The following is an 18,426-nucleotide window of genomic DNA, read 5'->3' as shown; positions in this document are numbered from 1 at the left end:
CCCAAGGAGGCAGGGAGGGAGGTTTGGCTGTCAAAGTTAAAGCTGACAAGGAGTGGTGGTTAGGAAGAGGGGCTCATGTGGCAAAGCCAGCTTGATGACCCTTTGTCTTTGTTCATAGGGAGTTTGAGTGGGGCAGAAAGGCAGTGGCTGTCTGCACAGCCCTCTTCCAAACACTGCTTTTCCCCACTCAGAGCCACGGGTGGCTGAGCTGCTGAATGGTGGCTCTTGGAGTGAAATCCCCATCGATGCCATATTATCAGAGTGTGCAGCAATGCAGCAGCTGCTTTTGAACAGCTGAGCTATCCCAGCAGCAGGGGCGGAGATCCCCACGAGAGGAGCTCAGCAGACGGGGCTAAGCCACCCTTAGGAAGTTGGAGGGATTGGAAGCGAAGCCACATCCCGAGGAGTGGTGGCTGTGCTTTGTGGAAAGGCAGTTAGTGAGAGAGCTGCAGCAGGAAGCCTTAGGTTACAGCCCTGGTATCCCACTGCAAGGCTTGGGTTAATATCTTAGTTTCTTCTTAATAGATGGGGAAACCAAGACCGGTAATAATTGTCTGGCTCTGAGGAACACTTAAGTCTTGATTATACTTAGCTTTGGCTGCTTTGGAATAAGTAGGAAGGAAATGAATTGAAAATGGCACACTGCTTAAAATGCTTGACTATGTTCCTCTGGAGCACAAGATAAGCCTATAGGTAAAGCAAATTTGCTACCTCCCCCCTTCTTCCCTGATAATAATAGACTCCAGTGGTTGCACAGCACTTCTCAGCTGAAAGGACTTAAAAACGCTTCACAAATCATCTGTCTAGGAGGCAATAGCCCAGATGCACCCACTTCTAGGGTAGATTGCAGTGCCTGAAGCACACTGCAATGCTCTGCCAAGGATTGTGTTCTCTCCTTGGCCTGTCCTGTGTGCAGCGAGAGTTGAGCATCAGCATAAATCTGGTGAGGTTTCACAGGACACGCTCATGTAATGAGCTAGGTCGGGGTTTGGTCCCCAATAAAGATGTATATCATAGAAATTTAAAGTGTTGGGAAAAGGGTATTGCTCACTAAGGGCCCCAGTGCTTTTTCTAGCTGTTACTCTCCATGCCTGAGTGATGGCTCGGTGCTGCAGGAGCTGGTGGCACATTTATAATGTCTTCACAAGTACTCATGTGTTTGGAGAGTGCTCATAGCTCTTGATTCCTTGATGTTCAGGAATGGTCACCTGAACCCAGTCCTGTGTGTCCAAGAGCTGGGAGAGGGACTGTTCGTCATGTAGCTGCTCGTGTTTGCACAGCAGTGAGGTCAGGTACATGGGGAAGGGCAGTGGTTGTCCTGTAGACCACTGAGGAATCACACCAATCCCGTGTGCCTTGCAATCATGGACTGCAACAAAAAGTCCGATGAAATAAATTAATTACTCCCATCCTGAACCTGAGAGCTTCCAGAAGTGTCAAAGTTTGCTTTCAAAATGGAAAAGGGCTGATTTATTCACTATGAATAATTCAACCAGCTCCTTTTACTATCCAGAACATACAGTAATCCCCTCCAGATATTTTCTGTGTGACATCCACATTGGTATTTTATTTACAGGCTGTGCAGGAAACACGAGGAGTCAGTTATCAGGGAAGATGAACAAAAAGCTGGGGGTTTGCCTCTAAGACTTGGAGCTAAATAAAATATGAAAATCTGGACAGTGACCTCCTGGGGGCAGAGAATGTGCTTTTCCTCAGAGACATTTCTGGAGAGCAAAGCCCCAAAGTTAATTAACATCTGTGCTCGCAGCCTGGTTCTAAAAAGGGAATGTGGCTGTACTGAAAGGTTTCTGTAACTGCAGCTTCACTCCTGGCACTCAGGTACTTCCCACAGCCCACAGTTTGGGCAGCCTCTGCCCCTCAGGCAGCAGGGGATAAATCAACCTTCATAATGAAGTAAGGAGCTCTTGTAAATTCCTTCACAGATCTGACTTCCTGCCTTCAGCTGGCAGGAATGGCTCAATCCCTCATTCATTTTGTGCCAGCCTTTAGAGAAAACTCACATTTCTTCAGCTGGGCTGAATGCAGAGGGTGTTTTGTTTGCCCTGAACCATTGCAGGCAACCTGGAAATGGTGTTCACTGGAGGTGCTTCCCAAGGAGCAGGTGTGCTCACTGTGCCCACCTGAGAGCAGTGTAACTTGTAATTCCTCATCCTTACCCACAGAAAACCTTTCTAATACACTTTGGGATTGCAGCAGTTGCACCTTGTCTCCCTTTCCCAGAGGTGTCTGCCAACTTCTTGTGTGTTAATAGACCATGATGACCAGTTTCCAGTAAGCAGGGAATTCTCTTTCCTGGGGCCTGGAGCAGGCTGGAGGGATGTCCCAGGCCACCCTTGCTTGCTCACAGATTGGCATGGCATTAAAAGTGTCTTTGCCATTATCCACAGGCTGCAGTTGCTGGATGGTGAAAATGCAGCCTTGCCCATGGCACTGGTGGGGATGTGCGTGGGAGATGTGGGCTCAGAGCTGCTGCTGGAGCTGCATTTCAGGAAGCAAAGAGTGGCTGCAGCTGGTTTCACCACAATCACCTAATAGAGCTGCTCTGCAGATCCCCAATAGTCCCACTTCTCCACAGGGAGATGTGTGCTCATGGACAGGCCAGGAACCATGTGTGTGATTCAGGTACTGGTCTGTGCTCTGAACCTCATTAAACTGATTCTTCCAAGTCAAAGGGAAAATGCTGTTGTGTCAAATTGGAAAGATATACACTCTGAGCTGTACCAATAGTTGTCACTCAGTGGGCTGAATTATTTTTAAGGCAGAGTTGATTTATCTGAACTGAAAGCTTTACATGTCTCTGCAGGAGAGGATGGGATATTTCAGGTGTGTGAGAACCAAGTCAAAGAGATGGTCAGAGGCCAGGGTTTCTGGTCAAGGATGAACAGCCAGCGTTGCAGGGGAGAAGGTCTCTTTCTCCCTCCCTCTTGGGAAAAGTAGCCAAAATTCTTCAGCATTTCTGAGGGAAAATGAGTTTAGGAACAATCAAAACATTTACATTTAGTATGGCCAGATTGTTTTGATTTGCTTTTCATGTGGTGATAAATTCTGTCCTATAAGTAACGCATGAAAATGAGTATTTGAAAGTAAACTTCAACATGAAGCATATCAAATAGATAAGGGTAAAACAAAATATACTGTTAGCTTACTGAAGAAAAACAAGTTTCTGAATGAAATTATAAGGATGAGGTGATTCATTTTAGGTTTTGACAATTTTAATTTATTTTCAACAAAACTTCATTTTGTTCCAGTAGAAATCAGTTCTGTTTCTTTCCTGCATTCCCAGATGAAGCCATCCTACCATTTTCCTTAAAAGGCTATGTGAAATCTGACTGCTATAAATGCGTTACAAAATGGAGACCATTCCTCAGAATTCAGTGGCTATGGGTGACCACGTTCAATATGCTTCAAAGACCTCTTCATGCCTCAATGCTAAAGGCTGAATATTCAGATTATTGCATCCCATCTCTGTGCTCAGGAAGGATTTAATTGCCCATGATACAAATTGCAAGTGAGCAGCAGTGGAGGGGTGACACTGCCAGCCTAAGCCTTCCTGTGGCTTTGTGTCTCCTCCCTGCAACCCCTCATATCTCCTGTGTGCCTCCAGGCATTTTCTTGGTGCCTCTGTGTCTCCAGCTTGGTGTATTACATAGGAGATATGGTCTTATAGTCGGCACTGAGTGGGCAGGTGGATTCTGTAGGCGTTTCCCACCAGCACTGCCAACACTGCCCACCATTTCCCAATTCCAAATGCTCCATGAAGTCCCAGAGGAATCATGTTGACTGTATGGGGCACTTTGGGTGGGAAAGTAAGTCTGGTCAGGGGTCTTGAGCCTGCTGTGTGCTGGTAACATGGAGCTGATGGTGGCTGGGGACCCTGGTGTAAGCCTTGCTTGTCTTCCTTTGCACTGACAATTCATGTGTTTGTTCTCTGACCTGCAGCTGGCCAGGAATGGCTCTGACCATCTGCTCAACAGGAGAATTGCCAGTGGTGATAATGGCTCCTCCCAGGCAGAGGCACAAGGCATGTGTGTACCAAAACACGTAGGAGTGAGGGTGGGGGAACACCTTGTCTTCATGTGGCTGAGGAACACAGGAGGTCAGAGCAGGGAGATGAAAATGCCTTGGTGTTGCTGCTATCACAAAAAGCCAAACACAATGCTTAAGTGATAAGATTTGGTAAGAAGCAGCAGCAGATGTGCTGTCCAGCTCCTGGGAACTTTGAACTGAGCTTAAGAGCCAAAATTGTTTGGTTTCTTTCTATTCATAACTCTGGGAGATACAAGCTCTTACAATGTATTCCTCATACCACTGTGTGGAAAACTGAGCCTTCGTGTCTTTCAGCGCTCCCCAAAGTTGTCCTAAAGTCATCTAGGGGAGCTGGGGAAGGGAGAGTGGTTGTGTTTCAAAGGAGGCATCTGCAGTAGGCAGTCTCTACAAAATGGTTGGGAGTTTAAAAACAAGGTCTGGAAATACTGACCTCTCACCTCTGAGGAGTCTTGTGCACCCACCAGGTGTCATGGGAAGTGAACAGCCCACAGGAGCAGAGCTTGGCAGGTCCTGCTTGCCCATAGCTGGTGACCTGACCTCCAAATGACCTCCACACTTGGCCTGAAGTGTGGCTGTCTGCCTGTAAAGGAGAACCAGCTGGCCTGGTAACCCTTCTGTAACTGCACTCCAGCTTGTGTTGCCCTTTAAATACCCAACAAAGGAGGCAGCAAGAAATGGTTCTTTCTCTGTAAACTGATTAGTTTCTCCCAGCTGCTTCTTTCAGGCCAGTGCTCCCTTGAAATCTCATTAGGGCTGGGCTTTGATTTTGTGGTGGCTTGAAAAGAAGAACTGGGAAAAGAAAAACAAAATGAAGCTGGGAGAAGGAGCTACATCAAGGAAGTGTCAGGGCAGAAAGAGAGAGCTGGCAAGCACAGCAAGGGGCATGAGAGACAACATGAAATGGGGTTCCTTGAAAGAGTCGGTGGAGCAGAGTACACTGTTCCCATCTCCTTCATCTGGGGCAAAGGGAGAACAGGGTCAGAAGTGAGGATCTCTGCAGAGGGCACAAACCCGTCCCCTTTTGTGAAAGAACTTTCTTAGATGTCTTGAATGTGCTTTTTTTCCTTTGAGGGTGAGGATTAGAAAGGGATTTATACAGGCAAACAGTAGTTTTCCTTCTGGCCAGCACAGGCTTTTCTATACAAAGGATGGCATCCCAGGGACTTGGGTGCACTGCAGTTTCTCAGGTGCATTTTAGTGGGAGGAGGACAGGGTAGCATCAGGGTTCGGGGGAAAGCTTCTCTATCAGGTACCACCTCCGTGCTAGGGAACAGGCAGTAAGGCTGCAGTGTCCAGCTCCAGAATTAATTAGGATCCTACGGGCAGCCTTGTGGGAATAGAGCAGCCTGGGACAGTGAGTTTGTAAGGACAGAGAGACAGGGCAGGCAGCATGTCCAAGCTGGAGGAGCAGATCATGTTCCCAGGCAAAAGTAGACTCTGCAGGGGCAAGCTGACCATCCCAGACACCCCAGGAGTGTTTAGGACTGCACATCTGGGGGAATTCATGGGACCTGCTACCTTCCTTTGCGTGGTATAGGGGAGCTGCAGCAGCTGCTTTACCAGTCCAATACTGCCCATCCCAGTGTTTCATTTTGATCACAGTGGGTGGCATGGGAATGGGAAATGCAATTAAAGAAATTCCAGCTTCTCATCTGAATCTTGTCAAGCTGTCCTGGAGGAGCAATCTTGGGGAGTTAATTGTATGCAGTGAGAAGGTTTATCTTCCAGTTCTTTCAAAGGAAATTTCTTTTTGTATCATCAAACACCCCATGAGTCTAAAGGCCAAACAAACAAGAGCACCTGCCCAAAGTGCTAAGTATTCTCTTCTAGTTATCCCATGTGCTTCTGTCCTCACCTCTTCTCTTCCCCCACCTGCTTTCTTCTTCTGGCCCAAAGTTCCTTCAATCCCAGAGTCATGAGAAACATTTAAGCATTTAGCAGTCAGGTGTGACATGCAAACAAGACTTTGGACAAGTGTAGCTTTGCTCTGCAAGCCACCCAGGCATTTTCTGAAATCATGGTAACTGAGCTGCATCTTTGCTTGCGTCAGAAGGTGGCTTTGCATCCAGGCCATGTCCTGTCCTGAGAGTGGAATAAAAAAACAAGCTAAATGGAGGTGGCTCCTTCCCGTGGTGCTTTGCATAGTACTTCATTCAAGTGTTTAGCATCTTCTCCCTTAATTAATTCGGCCCCCTCTGCATATAATATCCTGTGTCCACATCTCTGCCTTTTCAGTAATAACCTCATCAAGGACAGTGCAGACAGACTGTGCCTCTATAAATCAGTCTGGCTGATGTCATGTCTCAACTCAAGGACTTCCCTTGATCCTTTGGGTAATGACCGTTAACAAGTACTAAAACACGCATGTCTACGTCATGTGCACCTTGGGCTCACTGTGAGACACTCCATGTGCCATCCTATGTTCCCATGAAACAGGCACCATGGCAATCAACAGCCACCTTGGGGTTGCATGGGAGGAGATAACATCACTGTTAACATCACAGGAAGTGGTGGCACAAGGGAACATCTCAGAATAAAGGGTTTGAGGGGGAAGAAAGTCTGGGGTGGTTGGCTGTTATGAGTATAAAACCCTGCCTTTTAGATGTTCCCAATTGCACCTTCATGGGAAGAGGCATGAGCAGAGGTGTGTGGGAAGGGACAGGTGGAGGTCTCAGAAACCAGAACAGCCTTGAAAGCTCTGTCCAGTTCCCGTCTGCTGAGTCCAAGGGCGAGCAAGCTATGATTGGGGAGTTTGCAACTGACAGAGCAGCATGAATAGCATGTCTTGTTTGACAGCTCCTGGCATGAGCACAGGACATGGAGATGGTTTTTAATAGCAAGTTTGTATTATAAAAAGAATGCTGTTTCAACTGAGATTCCCTGGGCAGAGGCAAAAGACATTCAGACAAGGACAGCACTGCCGGTGTTGCTGCAGAAGCAAAACAGATGGGAAGTTCAGTGTGTCACCTTGAAAGCACAGAACATCAGAGCTCTGTTCCCATTGTCCTTGTGAGCTCCCCTAGTCACTCCAACATCATGTCCAGAAACCTCTCTGGGGTCTGATTTTGAGTGAGATGGACCTGGGTAACAGAACGAAAGCTTACAAGTCTCATTCTTTTGCTCTTTGTGATGGGGAGAGAAAACTCACCCAGAGCAGGGACAGACAGGCAGCCACAAACAAAGTGTCTCACACTAATGGGAGAACTGGGAGAAACCTGATGCTGCTCAGCCAGTTGCTGAAGTGGTCAGTGTCAGGCAGTACTTGCTACCTGTCCTCTCTGCTTGCTACGTTTGGAGAGTTCCTGCACATGTCATCTTAGAAGCACATTCCTGCCCACGAGCTGTGGGAACAAGACATTGTGCATCCAGATGTCAATATTATTCTAAAATACAGTAATTTCATTTAGTTTATTGAATTAGTCTTGGGAGTGTCTCAGGTCTTTTGCTATTATTGAGCATGTTCCCTGTGACAAGGAGCCAGCTGCTGGGTGCAACCCAGGATTTGTCAGAGGTCTTTGCATGTTGGGAGGGTGAGTGGAGTGGCATGGAGAGGAAAATGCTCACCTGTGCAAGTCTGTGGGGGTGTGGACTTGCCGAACACAGTTGTGTCAAAGGGATGCTTGAGTTGAGCCTGTTTTGCAGAAGATGGAGATGAAGGAGAGGCTTCCTGGATTGCCTTGAGCTGCACAGTGACCTACCAGCCCTTGAAAGAAAAACACAGAAAGCCTGGGTCTTCTGCAATAATTTCTGAGATTTCCCTGAATTGCAGCATCCTTAAGTGTTTGCCTGTAATATTTCCTTTACCTGGCTCTATGATTGACAGCATGGGCCCATGATAATCACAGCAGACCACCTGAAATGCTTTATTGGACTGCAGTGAGGGATTTGCTTGGAGGTGCAGAGGGAAGGGAGCTCTATGAGTAAAAACAAATATGAGAACAATAAAAGCTAGAATGTGACATGTCTAGGATATTAATCTCTCATCCCCACTGTTATGTGAATTTTTCTAAACTATCTCTCCAGCAGAGAAAAGTGGGGGAACATGTTTCCAGATCTCTGACACCTCTGTTTGGAAGTTTTCTTGTAATGTTGAATATAAGTAAAGTTGCAAAATGCACATTTAAATCCTTCACTTTATCCTGATATAGGAAGCTATCTCACACATATACATCTCATGGGTTTGCTCCTTTATTTGACCTTTGGCAGAAAGCTGAGCTCCTAAAGAACACAGAGAAAGAAGCTCATAGGTGGAACAGAGGACCCACGGGGTACCAGCTCCTCTGTATCCCACTAATTGCACTCCTGAGTGGGGTCAGCTGAACTGAACACACAAACTTGCATGGAGCCATTTGAAAAGGATGTTTTGACAGGGCTCAGCTGTGTTTATTTGGTGTTTAAGGTAACCTGAAAACACACCTTGTTAATTTCAAATTGTGTCATGCTAACCCTGTGAGTTGAAGCTGTTACTCTAAAACTAAGTAGACCTAATTCATATTTTCTCTGAATCCAGGGTGGAATTTAGTCTAGAGCAGAGTTTCTACAGCTAAATCTGGCTGGAAATAGGGACTGATTCCCCATGGATGAGAGCAGAGCAGCAGAGGCTCAAATGACCCAAGGTGCAGGCCTTAAGGTAGCACACAAGGAGAGCAGTGGCCAGCTCTCAACTCTCCTATGCTGGGGACAGGCTGATACCTGAACCTGTCTATGTTCTTTTAAACTGAAAATGTTGGAGTTCTCTTTGAAATGACTTTTCACACAGAAATCCTATAACTTTTCACTGAAATTATGTTTCTTTAAAATAAAAGGATTTGAGAGTGCATTAAAATCTTTTAGTTGTTGTTTTATATTTTTTTCTTCCAATATGAAACATTCCTGTCAACTCCCTATCCTCATTTTTTCCATAAAAGTTTTTTTAGAGAACACGATTTTTTCCATTAAACATTTTCAGATTATACTGTTCTCTGGAACGCTGTTTCCACCAGCATCTGTGCTGCTCACATGAGGAAAATGAGGACTGATCAGTGATGTGCAGCAGTGCCAGGTGATGACAGTGACCAAGGGCCAGCAGGGACGTGCTGAAAGGCTGGGTTGGACACAAGTACACCCAGCTAGCAGCAGGAATGCTGCAGGGCATTCCTTAGCATTGGGTAAACTCGTGATAGTATTTAGGGTAGGCAGCCTGCAGGGTTTGCCGTACGAGGAGTTTGATTAATTCTTTTATGGCTGAAGCTTGATGTGATATTGCATGCATGCCAACATGTGTGTGCTACCCCACATGTGAACCAAATGGCATGGTCTAACTGTTAGAGCAACTCCTCTTATTTTGTTAGCTCCTTCTGTTGAAAACACTAAAAATGCCTGTGCTTTTACAGAGAAGTTAACAACCTCCATGTGCTGCACAGCAGATGGTACAGTAATGGTGGAGGCGTATTTTACAATAACCTTTTTTCCACATGGAGAAATTGAGGCATTGAGAAGTCTCTTTCTGATGGCTGAGAATGAGTCAAGGGCAGAGAGACACTTCAGGGGTACAGGAGATCAAGAAGCAGTGCCTGAAGTTTTATGGTCTGAGCTCACCTTCAGCTTTAACCAAACTTCAGCTATTCAGCCTTGGTCAGGCTGGACTTTTCCAAGGTCACTAAGAGTGTGAGATCTTTCCAGAAGATAACATGCATTGCTTCATATTGAGATCTCCCTCCAGAAGTGCCTACCTCTCTCCAGTGACTGTAGGAAACCCATGGTCAAACAGCTCCTATTAATCACCTTGGTCATGCCTACAGCTAAGTGGGGTCTCATTAATGCCCAGGGAAGGGTCTGAGCACTGTCCCACAGCTGATCAGGACAGAGACACAGTCATGCAAGGTTCCTCAGCACCAAAGTGGGGATTCCATGAACAGATGCTAAAGTCTTGAGGAAGTGCTGTGGTTTAACCCCAGCCTGCAACTCAGCCACACACAGCTGCTCACTTGCTCCCCCACAGCAGCATGAGGGAGAAAATTGGAAGGGTAAAAGTCCTCCCAAAGTCCACAGCATTTTTGTATAAATCTTGACTCAGATAATTCTGAAAGAAAACACATTTGTAAATGCCAAAACTTCCCAATGGGCTCCTTACGTAGAGCCAGCTCAGCTAAGTTCTTCCTCGTGAATAGCTGTGCTAAAAATAGCCACTGAAATTAGATCAAACCACAGGACAGTGACAATAACAGCTCAGATTTTTCAGAAGAACTGAATGACTTGTGCACTACACCTTTTGCAAAGGCTGGCTACGAATGGCACAAGAGGAGCTCTTTAATGCTGATCCCTCCTGAAAATCTGGGCTTGACAACAAATACTAAACCTGCAGGACAGCTGACCTTCCACTCTTCTAAAGTGTTAGCATTGGTTATACTAGACCTGAACATTGAACTTTGCAGCAGGACATCTAACTGAGCAGCCAGACCAGAAGCGAGATCTCACCAGTGACTCCAGTTAGGAGTTAGAAACTGATAGTGGCATCTAACATGCATTTATCACTGCGTTTTCAGTTGCTTTCTCCTACACCAGAGATATTGCTTAGGAGGAGAAATGTAAACTCATACTAACTCAGACAGGGTGTGAAGGGGTGGGGGAGAATATGTCAAATGTTCTGCTATTTTGGCCCCAAGCAGAATAAAGTCAGCTCTTCCCATATATGTTGTTTTCTTGGGCTGCCCATCTTATCCATGCTGTCCCAATGCTCCTTTGCCCACCTGTGAGCTCTCTTTCACTGTTTCACAGCCTGATCTGTCTTCATAACCACATACCTGATGTCCAAGCAGTACCCAGTGTGATTCAGAGCATTCAGATGCTGAAAAGGGCTCTCCCTACCTCCTTGTTTGGGGCAGTGGCCATGTTGGTCACTTTTGTCTTGGAGGGCTGCTACTGTCCTGGTTCTGTGTCTCCTCACATCTGTTTCAAATGAACTGTAGAGGCAATGCAATCACTTTGAATGTGCTGCATCTGTCCCCATTTCCCCATTTAGAGATCCATTAGGACCTTGTCTCTGTCACCCCTGCTCATCCCTGTGTCTCACCAGGGTGAAGCATCAGCCCAGAGAGTGACTCGGCCGCCTGATGGCAAATGCTCTTTTCTCGTGATCTCATTCCTATGCAAGGGACGTTTTTGGGACCAATCACTCATCCCTGGTTGGCTGCCAGTGGAGCGAGGGCGAGGAAGATGAAGTGGGGAGCCGTGCTCTGCCCTGCTCTGCCTGCCCCCGGCAGGACACGCTGTCCGAGGGAGAGCTGTGTCTATTTTAACAGCATGGTTTGAGGAGCCAGCTCTGAACCAGCAGTGAGGGCAGCGAAGGGAGGATGTGCTGCAGTCATAAAAATTCCACTGAGATAAATCAATAGAGGGAGGAGGAGAATGAGAGGGAGAGATGGCAAAGTCAGACATTGTTTGCCTCTGCCCACAAGAGAGAGGGAGACAATGCCTCCATGGTCATGGGGGTTCAACAGGAGTGAAAGGAAGCAAAGGTCAAGTCAGGAGATATCAGGAGTGGCTGATCAACTATAGTATGGACTGGTGGAACTAGATTTGGGGTCTGGTTCAGACAGCTACTGAGTGCCAGACATGTTCCTGCATGGCACTAATTAGCACCTTCTCAGGCAGGCTGAAAAAGAGGTTAAGGAGCAAATTGGCTTGCAGCAGCAAGCAGCAGAATGGTGGACTAATGGTGTGCACTGCTGCCAGTCCAATCCAGACAGGAGGTACCTCCCAGAAATGCTACTTATCAGTGAGCCAGAACACACTCTCTTTCACCAAAACCAAAGGCCCTTTATTATGGTGGAAACTGTCTTTTCTGTCTGCAAAAGACTCAAGATTTTAACTGGGTTCAGCAAGAACTTGGACCATAACAACCCCTCTTCCATCTTCCTTTTCTGATCTTCAACAAGAGGTATCTGCCCAGGGACCCATAGTGCCCTGAGTTTTCATATAAACCATTTACAGGGCATGCCCTGCAGCAAGGGATGGCTTCTCACTAGATTTTGGACAATGCTACTATTTCTATATGTACAAATTATGTGTGTGGAGCACAGCTGGGCTGTATCCTAATAAATAACAGAAAGAGCTGTCTGCTTGCCCTCACTGATAAGCAGGTGAGCTGCCTATGTTAGAAAAGTGTAGCTAAACTTAGGACTCTATTCATCCAACATCCACACTGCCCCTTCATGCCCATGCTTAAAAGGAGTATCAAGTTGTCTGTCAAGAGGAAGCCCAAGCCCTTGTTTGTATGGTCCTGGGTTTTCAGGCATGGGTGAGGCCAAACTTGGTACAGCTCAGTCCACCAGCCAACACAAAGGCTTTGGCTCTTCCTAAGTGTGCCATGGACGTCCTGACCATAGGCTGCAGGTGATCCTGGAAAGGCATCAGTGATCACCAACATGTGTTCCTGGACTCAGGAAATAAATGTTCTGGCTGTGACTCCACCAAAATGGTGACCTGCAGACCAGAAGACAGGGCTCTCCTTGAATCCCTCTCAGACAGACATGTTCTTCCTCTGTTTCACAGGAATACACCATTGATATCTTCTTTGCTCAGACGTGGTATGACCGGCGTCTGCGATTCAACAGCACTTTGAAGGCCCTTACGCTGAATACCAACATGGTTAGTCGCATCTGGATCCCAGATACCTTTTTCAGGAACTCCAAGAGGGCCGATTCCCACTGGATAACCACTCCTAACCAGCTCCTCCGCATCTGGAATGATGGAAAAGTGCTCTACACACTCAGGTACATCCAGCAGGCACCGTAGCTGGCTGCCACAGTGAGGGAACAAGGAGATGGTCAAAGCCAAGGAGGTTCCAGGTGCCCTGAGACAGAGTAGTGGAGATGTGTCCCAGTGCTGATGGAAGTACACATGCAGTACTGGTTGCAGAATGGGCTTCCTCTTCCTAAGATGAAAGCTACAAAACAATCAAACTCTTTTACCCCATACTCCTTGAAAAAAAGTCAAAACTACAAATGGTTGCCTAAACCAAAATCCTTTAAAATGCTCCTTCATTCTGTTAATGAACATTTGGCTTTTGTTCCTACGAATTCTCACTTTCGTAAATGAATCTGAAAAGTTGACTAAACAAAAAGGCTTTTTGAATGTGAAAATTAGATGGTTTTCCTCACTTTGAAAATGTCCAAACATATATTTTGGTTTTCTGCTGGTTTGGAATGTTCCTGTGAACAGACTGATCTTCAATAAATTAGTTGTCAAGGAAGCAAGAATCCCTCTGTCACGTCGTGGTGTTGGAATCAAACCACCTTCACCAACACAAGATCTTCTCTCTCTCTCTTCCTGGCTCAGGCTGACAATCGAGGCTGAATGTCTGCTCCAGCTGCAGAATTTCCCAATGGACACTCACTCCTGCCCTTTGGTTTTTTCCAGTTGTGAGTATACATATTTTTAAAATAATTCTAGAAGGCAAGTAGAGAAACTCCAGTGGAGTGATACTCTCCTGAGAAGACTATCCTCCTTTTATCTACATTTTTTCACCTAATCTCTATAACTCTCTTCCTGAGCCCTGAAGCACCCTCCCGCTCCTGGGCTAGCAGAGGTCATCAGGGGCAGATTCACAGCACCTCTGAGTTTCTCCTTAATTTGGATGGGTGGTTGGAGGAGATTGTTTCCCTGGCCTTTTGGTCATTCTAGACAGAATATGGATATATTCTGGTAGACAAATGGCAGCCGCCCTGCTGTGTATATTCCCCCTTCTCCCAGTCTCTCAGGAGTCAGCCTGGCTTTACAGACCTTGGCCCAGAGTGAGGTCTGGAAACTTCCTGAACCCAAGGCCATTGGCAGGGAGGGTTACTCAGATCTCCCCTCTCAGTCACCACTTGTCCAGACTCTGCAGCAGGAAAAGCTGCTGATATTAGCACATCTCCACTGATAATTTTACAGGGAGCCGTTCTGCACCAAAAGATCCCTGTCCACTGCGTGGGTGGGAAATCTGACTTAATCATCTGAGCTCGGGTTCGCCTCTCCTGCTTCCCCTGCCACTGAAGACATGCAGCTCACAGAGCTCTGAGTTGCTTCAGAGGGAGGCAGCATGCTGAGGAGATACTATCACCTCATCTCCCACCATCCTTCATTCTTTGCTAATTAACAGTACATGCCATACACACTGATAATTAGAAACACGCTGCCAAGCTCTCACTCCATTCTCCTCTGAGGAACTCTCCTGTAGGTCCCTCCTTCACAGCAGGCTTGTCTCTTTGTCAAGAAAGTCAGAGACAGGAGAAGCTGTGCTGCAGTCTGCAGAACCAGGTCTTCTCCATGGAGAATGCATCTCTTCTTTTCCATAGATCAGCTCCCAGAGCAAGAGGTACTGGGAGCACACAGAGCAGCCAGGACCGTGCGACCTCCCACACTGGCAGCTTTGTGTCCCTGGTGTACTCATGCCTGGGATGGAAGGCAGTCATGAGGCACCATGCTGTCCCAGGGAGCCAAAACCCTTAAAGATTTCAGGCCGGTAGAGTCACAGGATCACAGAAGAGTTGGGGTTGGAAGGCATCTCTGGAGATCACCTAGTACAACCCCCCTAACAAGGCAGGCTCACTTAGAGCAGGTTACATAGGATTGTGTCCAGGTGGGTTTGGAATCCAGAGTTTTGACTCCAGAATCATTGCAGGGGAGACTCCACAACTGCCTTGGGCAGCCTATTCCAGTGCTCTGCCACCCTGGAAGTTCTTCCTCAAACCAAGAGATTCCCCTTATGTTAACTTATATGTCATTCCCACAGTGCAGTCCTTAGAAAGACTCTGCTCCTGGCATTGCTTTTCCCATCTCCAGGATGGGAAGCAACCCATGGGGGGAAATGCAATCCCTACTCCCATTGTATGTGGGAATGCCTAAGGAAATCTAAACAAAAGGCATCAGAAATACCTGCCTAAAAGCTTCATATTTGCAAAACAGCTTGGGTGAGATGCCAGGGCTGGTGTGATCAGGGTGGTGACTGAGGTGGAGGCATAGGCCATACTCTTCCACTGATGCCTGTGCCCCTTTTCCCAGATGGATACCCTCGGGAGGAGATTGTCTACCGCTGGAGGCGCTACTCCATCGAGGTCTCTGACCAGCGCACCTGGAGGCTCTACCAGTTTGACTTCACGGGGCTGAGGAACACCTCAGAAGTTCTCAGGACAGGGGCAGGTGAGGCAAAGCGAGACAGCCCAAGAAAACACCAGTGTGCTGGAGACCTGATGGGAGGCAAAAGAGTTGTCAGGCAGATCCACAGTGGTGGGGAAGGAAGGTCACAGCAAGGGACTTTGGCTAGAGGCAGCAGCAGTTAGGGAGATGAAGGGTGAGGGGAAGATGAAGTGGGGGCAGGCCAGAGCCATTGACATCTGAAATCTGGGGTGACAATGCTGATGTGGATGAAGCTATCCCTAGCTGAAGGGTCATGAGGGAGAGGAGGTGGAGCTCAGATCCCCTCTTGCTGCAGTATATGTGTATATTATGTGATTTCTGGGTGATGCTTAGGATTGGGACAGAGATAGGGAAGTCAGAACTTGTAGGTCTCAATCTTTCCTTCTGTAAACTTGTGTCAGGCTGATGAACACTTGAACTGTGCTTTAAGAGACTGGAATAAGGCTGCAGGTGTGAAGAAACTAAGTAATGTATTCCTGAAGGTGGCATGAGCTTGTACTTTTAAGCCTTCTGGAACAGCAAAAGGTAGTGCTTCTCCCACTCTGCAGGAAGGTGCTGCTGTCCACAGTGGCAGCCAGCCTCTAACTGGATTTGGAAGGCAGCACAAATGGGGACAAGAACAGAAAGTGTCTCAAATGCAGAAGCAGCCCTCTGATGTTTGTAATTCTCTTTTTTTGGTAATTGCTTGCAAGCTCCATCTTAACCCTAGAGCTGTCAGGTGGCTTTCTTTCAATACTGACTGGGAGCTTCTGAAAAGAGACAGAGAACCTCTGCTGTAAGTTGCCAAATGAGCAATTAGGTTGTACAGCACCACATGCCTTTTCCAGAGGCAGAACCAGAGTCTCAACGGAAGTGTTTGAAGGAAACCTCCTTTGTCAGAGCTCAGGTAGTTCGTTAGCAAGCCAGGCCATGTAGCCTGCTATAGCCAAATAGCTTCTATAGAAAAGAAACCCTTGCAGCAATCAGCTGAAGATGAATGCTCTCTGTAGATTCTTCCCTGAAACTTTTCCAAACTCTGTGCTTTTCAGTGTCTTTAGAGGCATAGCCAGGCAGGAAAAAATGCCTCTTGGCCATATAGACATCCAGGCAAATAGCTAGTTGGTCAGCCACAAAGTCAGCTCTTAAATTAGTCACATAGACATTGTCAGACAGCTACAGAGCCAGCCAGGTAGCCACAGAGTCCACTAGCCACAAAACCAGCGAGTCACCAAGCCTACTCAGCCAGCCACACAAAGCTAACCATCTGGGGAGCTACAAAACTGCCAGCCAGGTACTTAAATCACGAAGAAAACCTCATCAGAAACACTCTGAATTAAAAAGGCTTGATGATTTTTGTGTTTTAGGAAGCCACATGGTCTGATTCCAGTGTCTCTGTTGCTTTTTCTAGGGGAGTACATGGTGATGACAGTTTCTTTTGACCTAAGTAGACGTATGGGTTATTTTGCCATTCAGACCTACATTCCCTGCATCCTGACTGTTGTTCTTTCCTGGGTTTCCTTCTGGATTAAGAGAGACTCTACGCCAGCCAGGACATCTCTGGGTAAGAGACAGGATGATGCACATCTGATGCTTGTCAAACTCTGCCAGGCTAGCAGACTGGAGTGTTGGAGTCCAAAATTTCCTAAAGCACTTTGCCATTTTCTGGCATTTTTTAATTTCCTTCAGCTTCCCGTTGGTAACGCTGTTCTCAAGCTCAACCAAATCTCCAGCTGTGCTGGCTTGGACTCCTGTATTATTTTAGGATAGCCCATCACTCTTATGTTTTGATATGAGACCTGAACACAGCCTTTTCCAAGTGGACAATGAGGATATTCTTGTGCACTGAGAGGGAGAGGGAGGGAGGGAGCTGTGCCATCGCAGTGCTGCCCAAAGAGCTTCTGTCACGTGCGTGTGTTCCACATTTCCTCATGAATTTTCAAGGCCTCAGTGTAGGACCAGTGACAGGGAGGTTGTAGGGTTAATGGGCAAAGTTGCTCAGCTGTATCCACAAAGCCTCAAGCTCTGGCAGGAGGTGGAAGCCCTGTAGGTACAACCTTTTTCTGTCAGTCACCCCACAGGACCCAGGACAGAGGACATGGTGACAGCTCTGCCCATTGTTTAGCTTTTCTCAGCAAACTGCAGTGGCTCTTTGAGGAAGAAAAAAGCTTCTGTTGATTGAATGCTGTTCTGATAGGTGCTGGAGGGGTCTTTGCAAACCTTTAGTACACTTTGGCTGTATCTGCATTTTGCAGCAAGCTCTGATTCCCAGTGCTGTCCTCCCTATCTGCACTGCTGACTTTCCCTTTAATTGGAGGTAGCATTCCCAGCCCTGCCTGCATGTTCTCTGGGGAGTTGGAGAGGAGAGGAGGGGCCACCAGCTATTTAGAGCCCATCCATGTTGACCATGTTGCCCCACCTCCCTAGCAAAATTAAATTCTGTGGTGCCCATGGAGAGAGGAGAAGGAGGGTGCCATTTCTAACAGAGGTGAGGGTATGCCACAGTCCATGGCTCATAAAAAATGAACAGCAAGAGAGAAAATGTTCTGCACAGGTGACACAGACATGGTGGCTGTCTCAAAAAACAAGGCAAGGTTCCCCAGGAAAGGGGCCCCTCTCTGTGGGAAGGGGCTTCAGCACATGAAGAAAAATGTATTCTCTCCACAGCCCCTGTTGTACTTAATACAAATGATCCCCAGCACATTTCAAGCCCGCCAGCCTCCATTAGGGAGATGTGAACTGGACCAGTTCCACTGGCATTTCAAATATATGGAAAGTCACATCACATCTGCTAATGCAAATACAGCAGGAAAATCTGAAAATGTTGTGCCATGCTTGCACCCAGAACCATCAGAGTGACCCCAGGAAAGGGTGGCAGGTGTATTTAGATGAGTGCTAAAGAAAGATAAACATGTGGAGTTCTTGTTTCTTCGCCACATCCTAAAAAGCAGTGGATGAGATCACAATACCAACTCTTGCAGACAGTCCTTTGTTTGCTCCTGACACTTTATCACAGGTCTGTGAGCATTATTGCTGCTGTAAAAACAATTCCAAGCCCCATTCAAGTCAAAAGAAATTCCTTATCACCTCCTACCCACTTGCCTTCTACATCAAGAAATGTATAGATTGTGAAGAGCTGTCTCTGAAGAACAGCCATGAGCAGATTGAAAGGTTATGGGTAAGAATGAGAGACGTAGGAAACAAAGTGAACCTTGTGATTGGTGT

General features: G+C 46.9%; 1 protein-coding gene across 1 annotated transcript in view; it reads left to right on the top strand.

The window, feature by feature from the left end:
• LOC139678438 (gamma-aminobutyric acid receptor subunit gamma-4) overlaps positions 1-18,426 on the top strand; it is a 38,558-nt gene that overhangs the window by 11,241 nt on the left and 8,891 nt on the right. Inside the window, exons 4-7 of the mRNA XM_071569271.1 lie at positions 12,601-12,821; positions 13,387-13,469; positions 15,091-15,228; positions 16,613-16,765. Of these exons, the coding sequence (XP_071425372.1) occupies positions 12,601-12,821; positions 13,387-13,469; positions 15,091-15,228; positions 16,613-16,765 (595 nt within the window). The remainder of the gene's footprint in view (positions 1-12,600; positions 12,822-13,386; positions 13,470-15,090; positions 15,229-16,612; positions 16,766-18,426) is intronic.

Source organism: Pithys albifrons, chromosome 14 (assembly GCF_047495875.1).
Source record: "Pithys albifrons albifrons isolate INPA30051 chromosome 14, PitAlb_v1, whole genome shotgun sequence".
In the NCBI taxonomy this organism is placed as follows: Eukaryota; Metazoa; Chordata; class Aves; order Passeriformes; family Thamnophilidae; genus Pithys; species Pithys albifrons.
The sequence above is the reverse complement of the archived record's forward strand: the minus strand, read 5'-3'. Positions and strand labels throughout refer to the sequence as shown.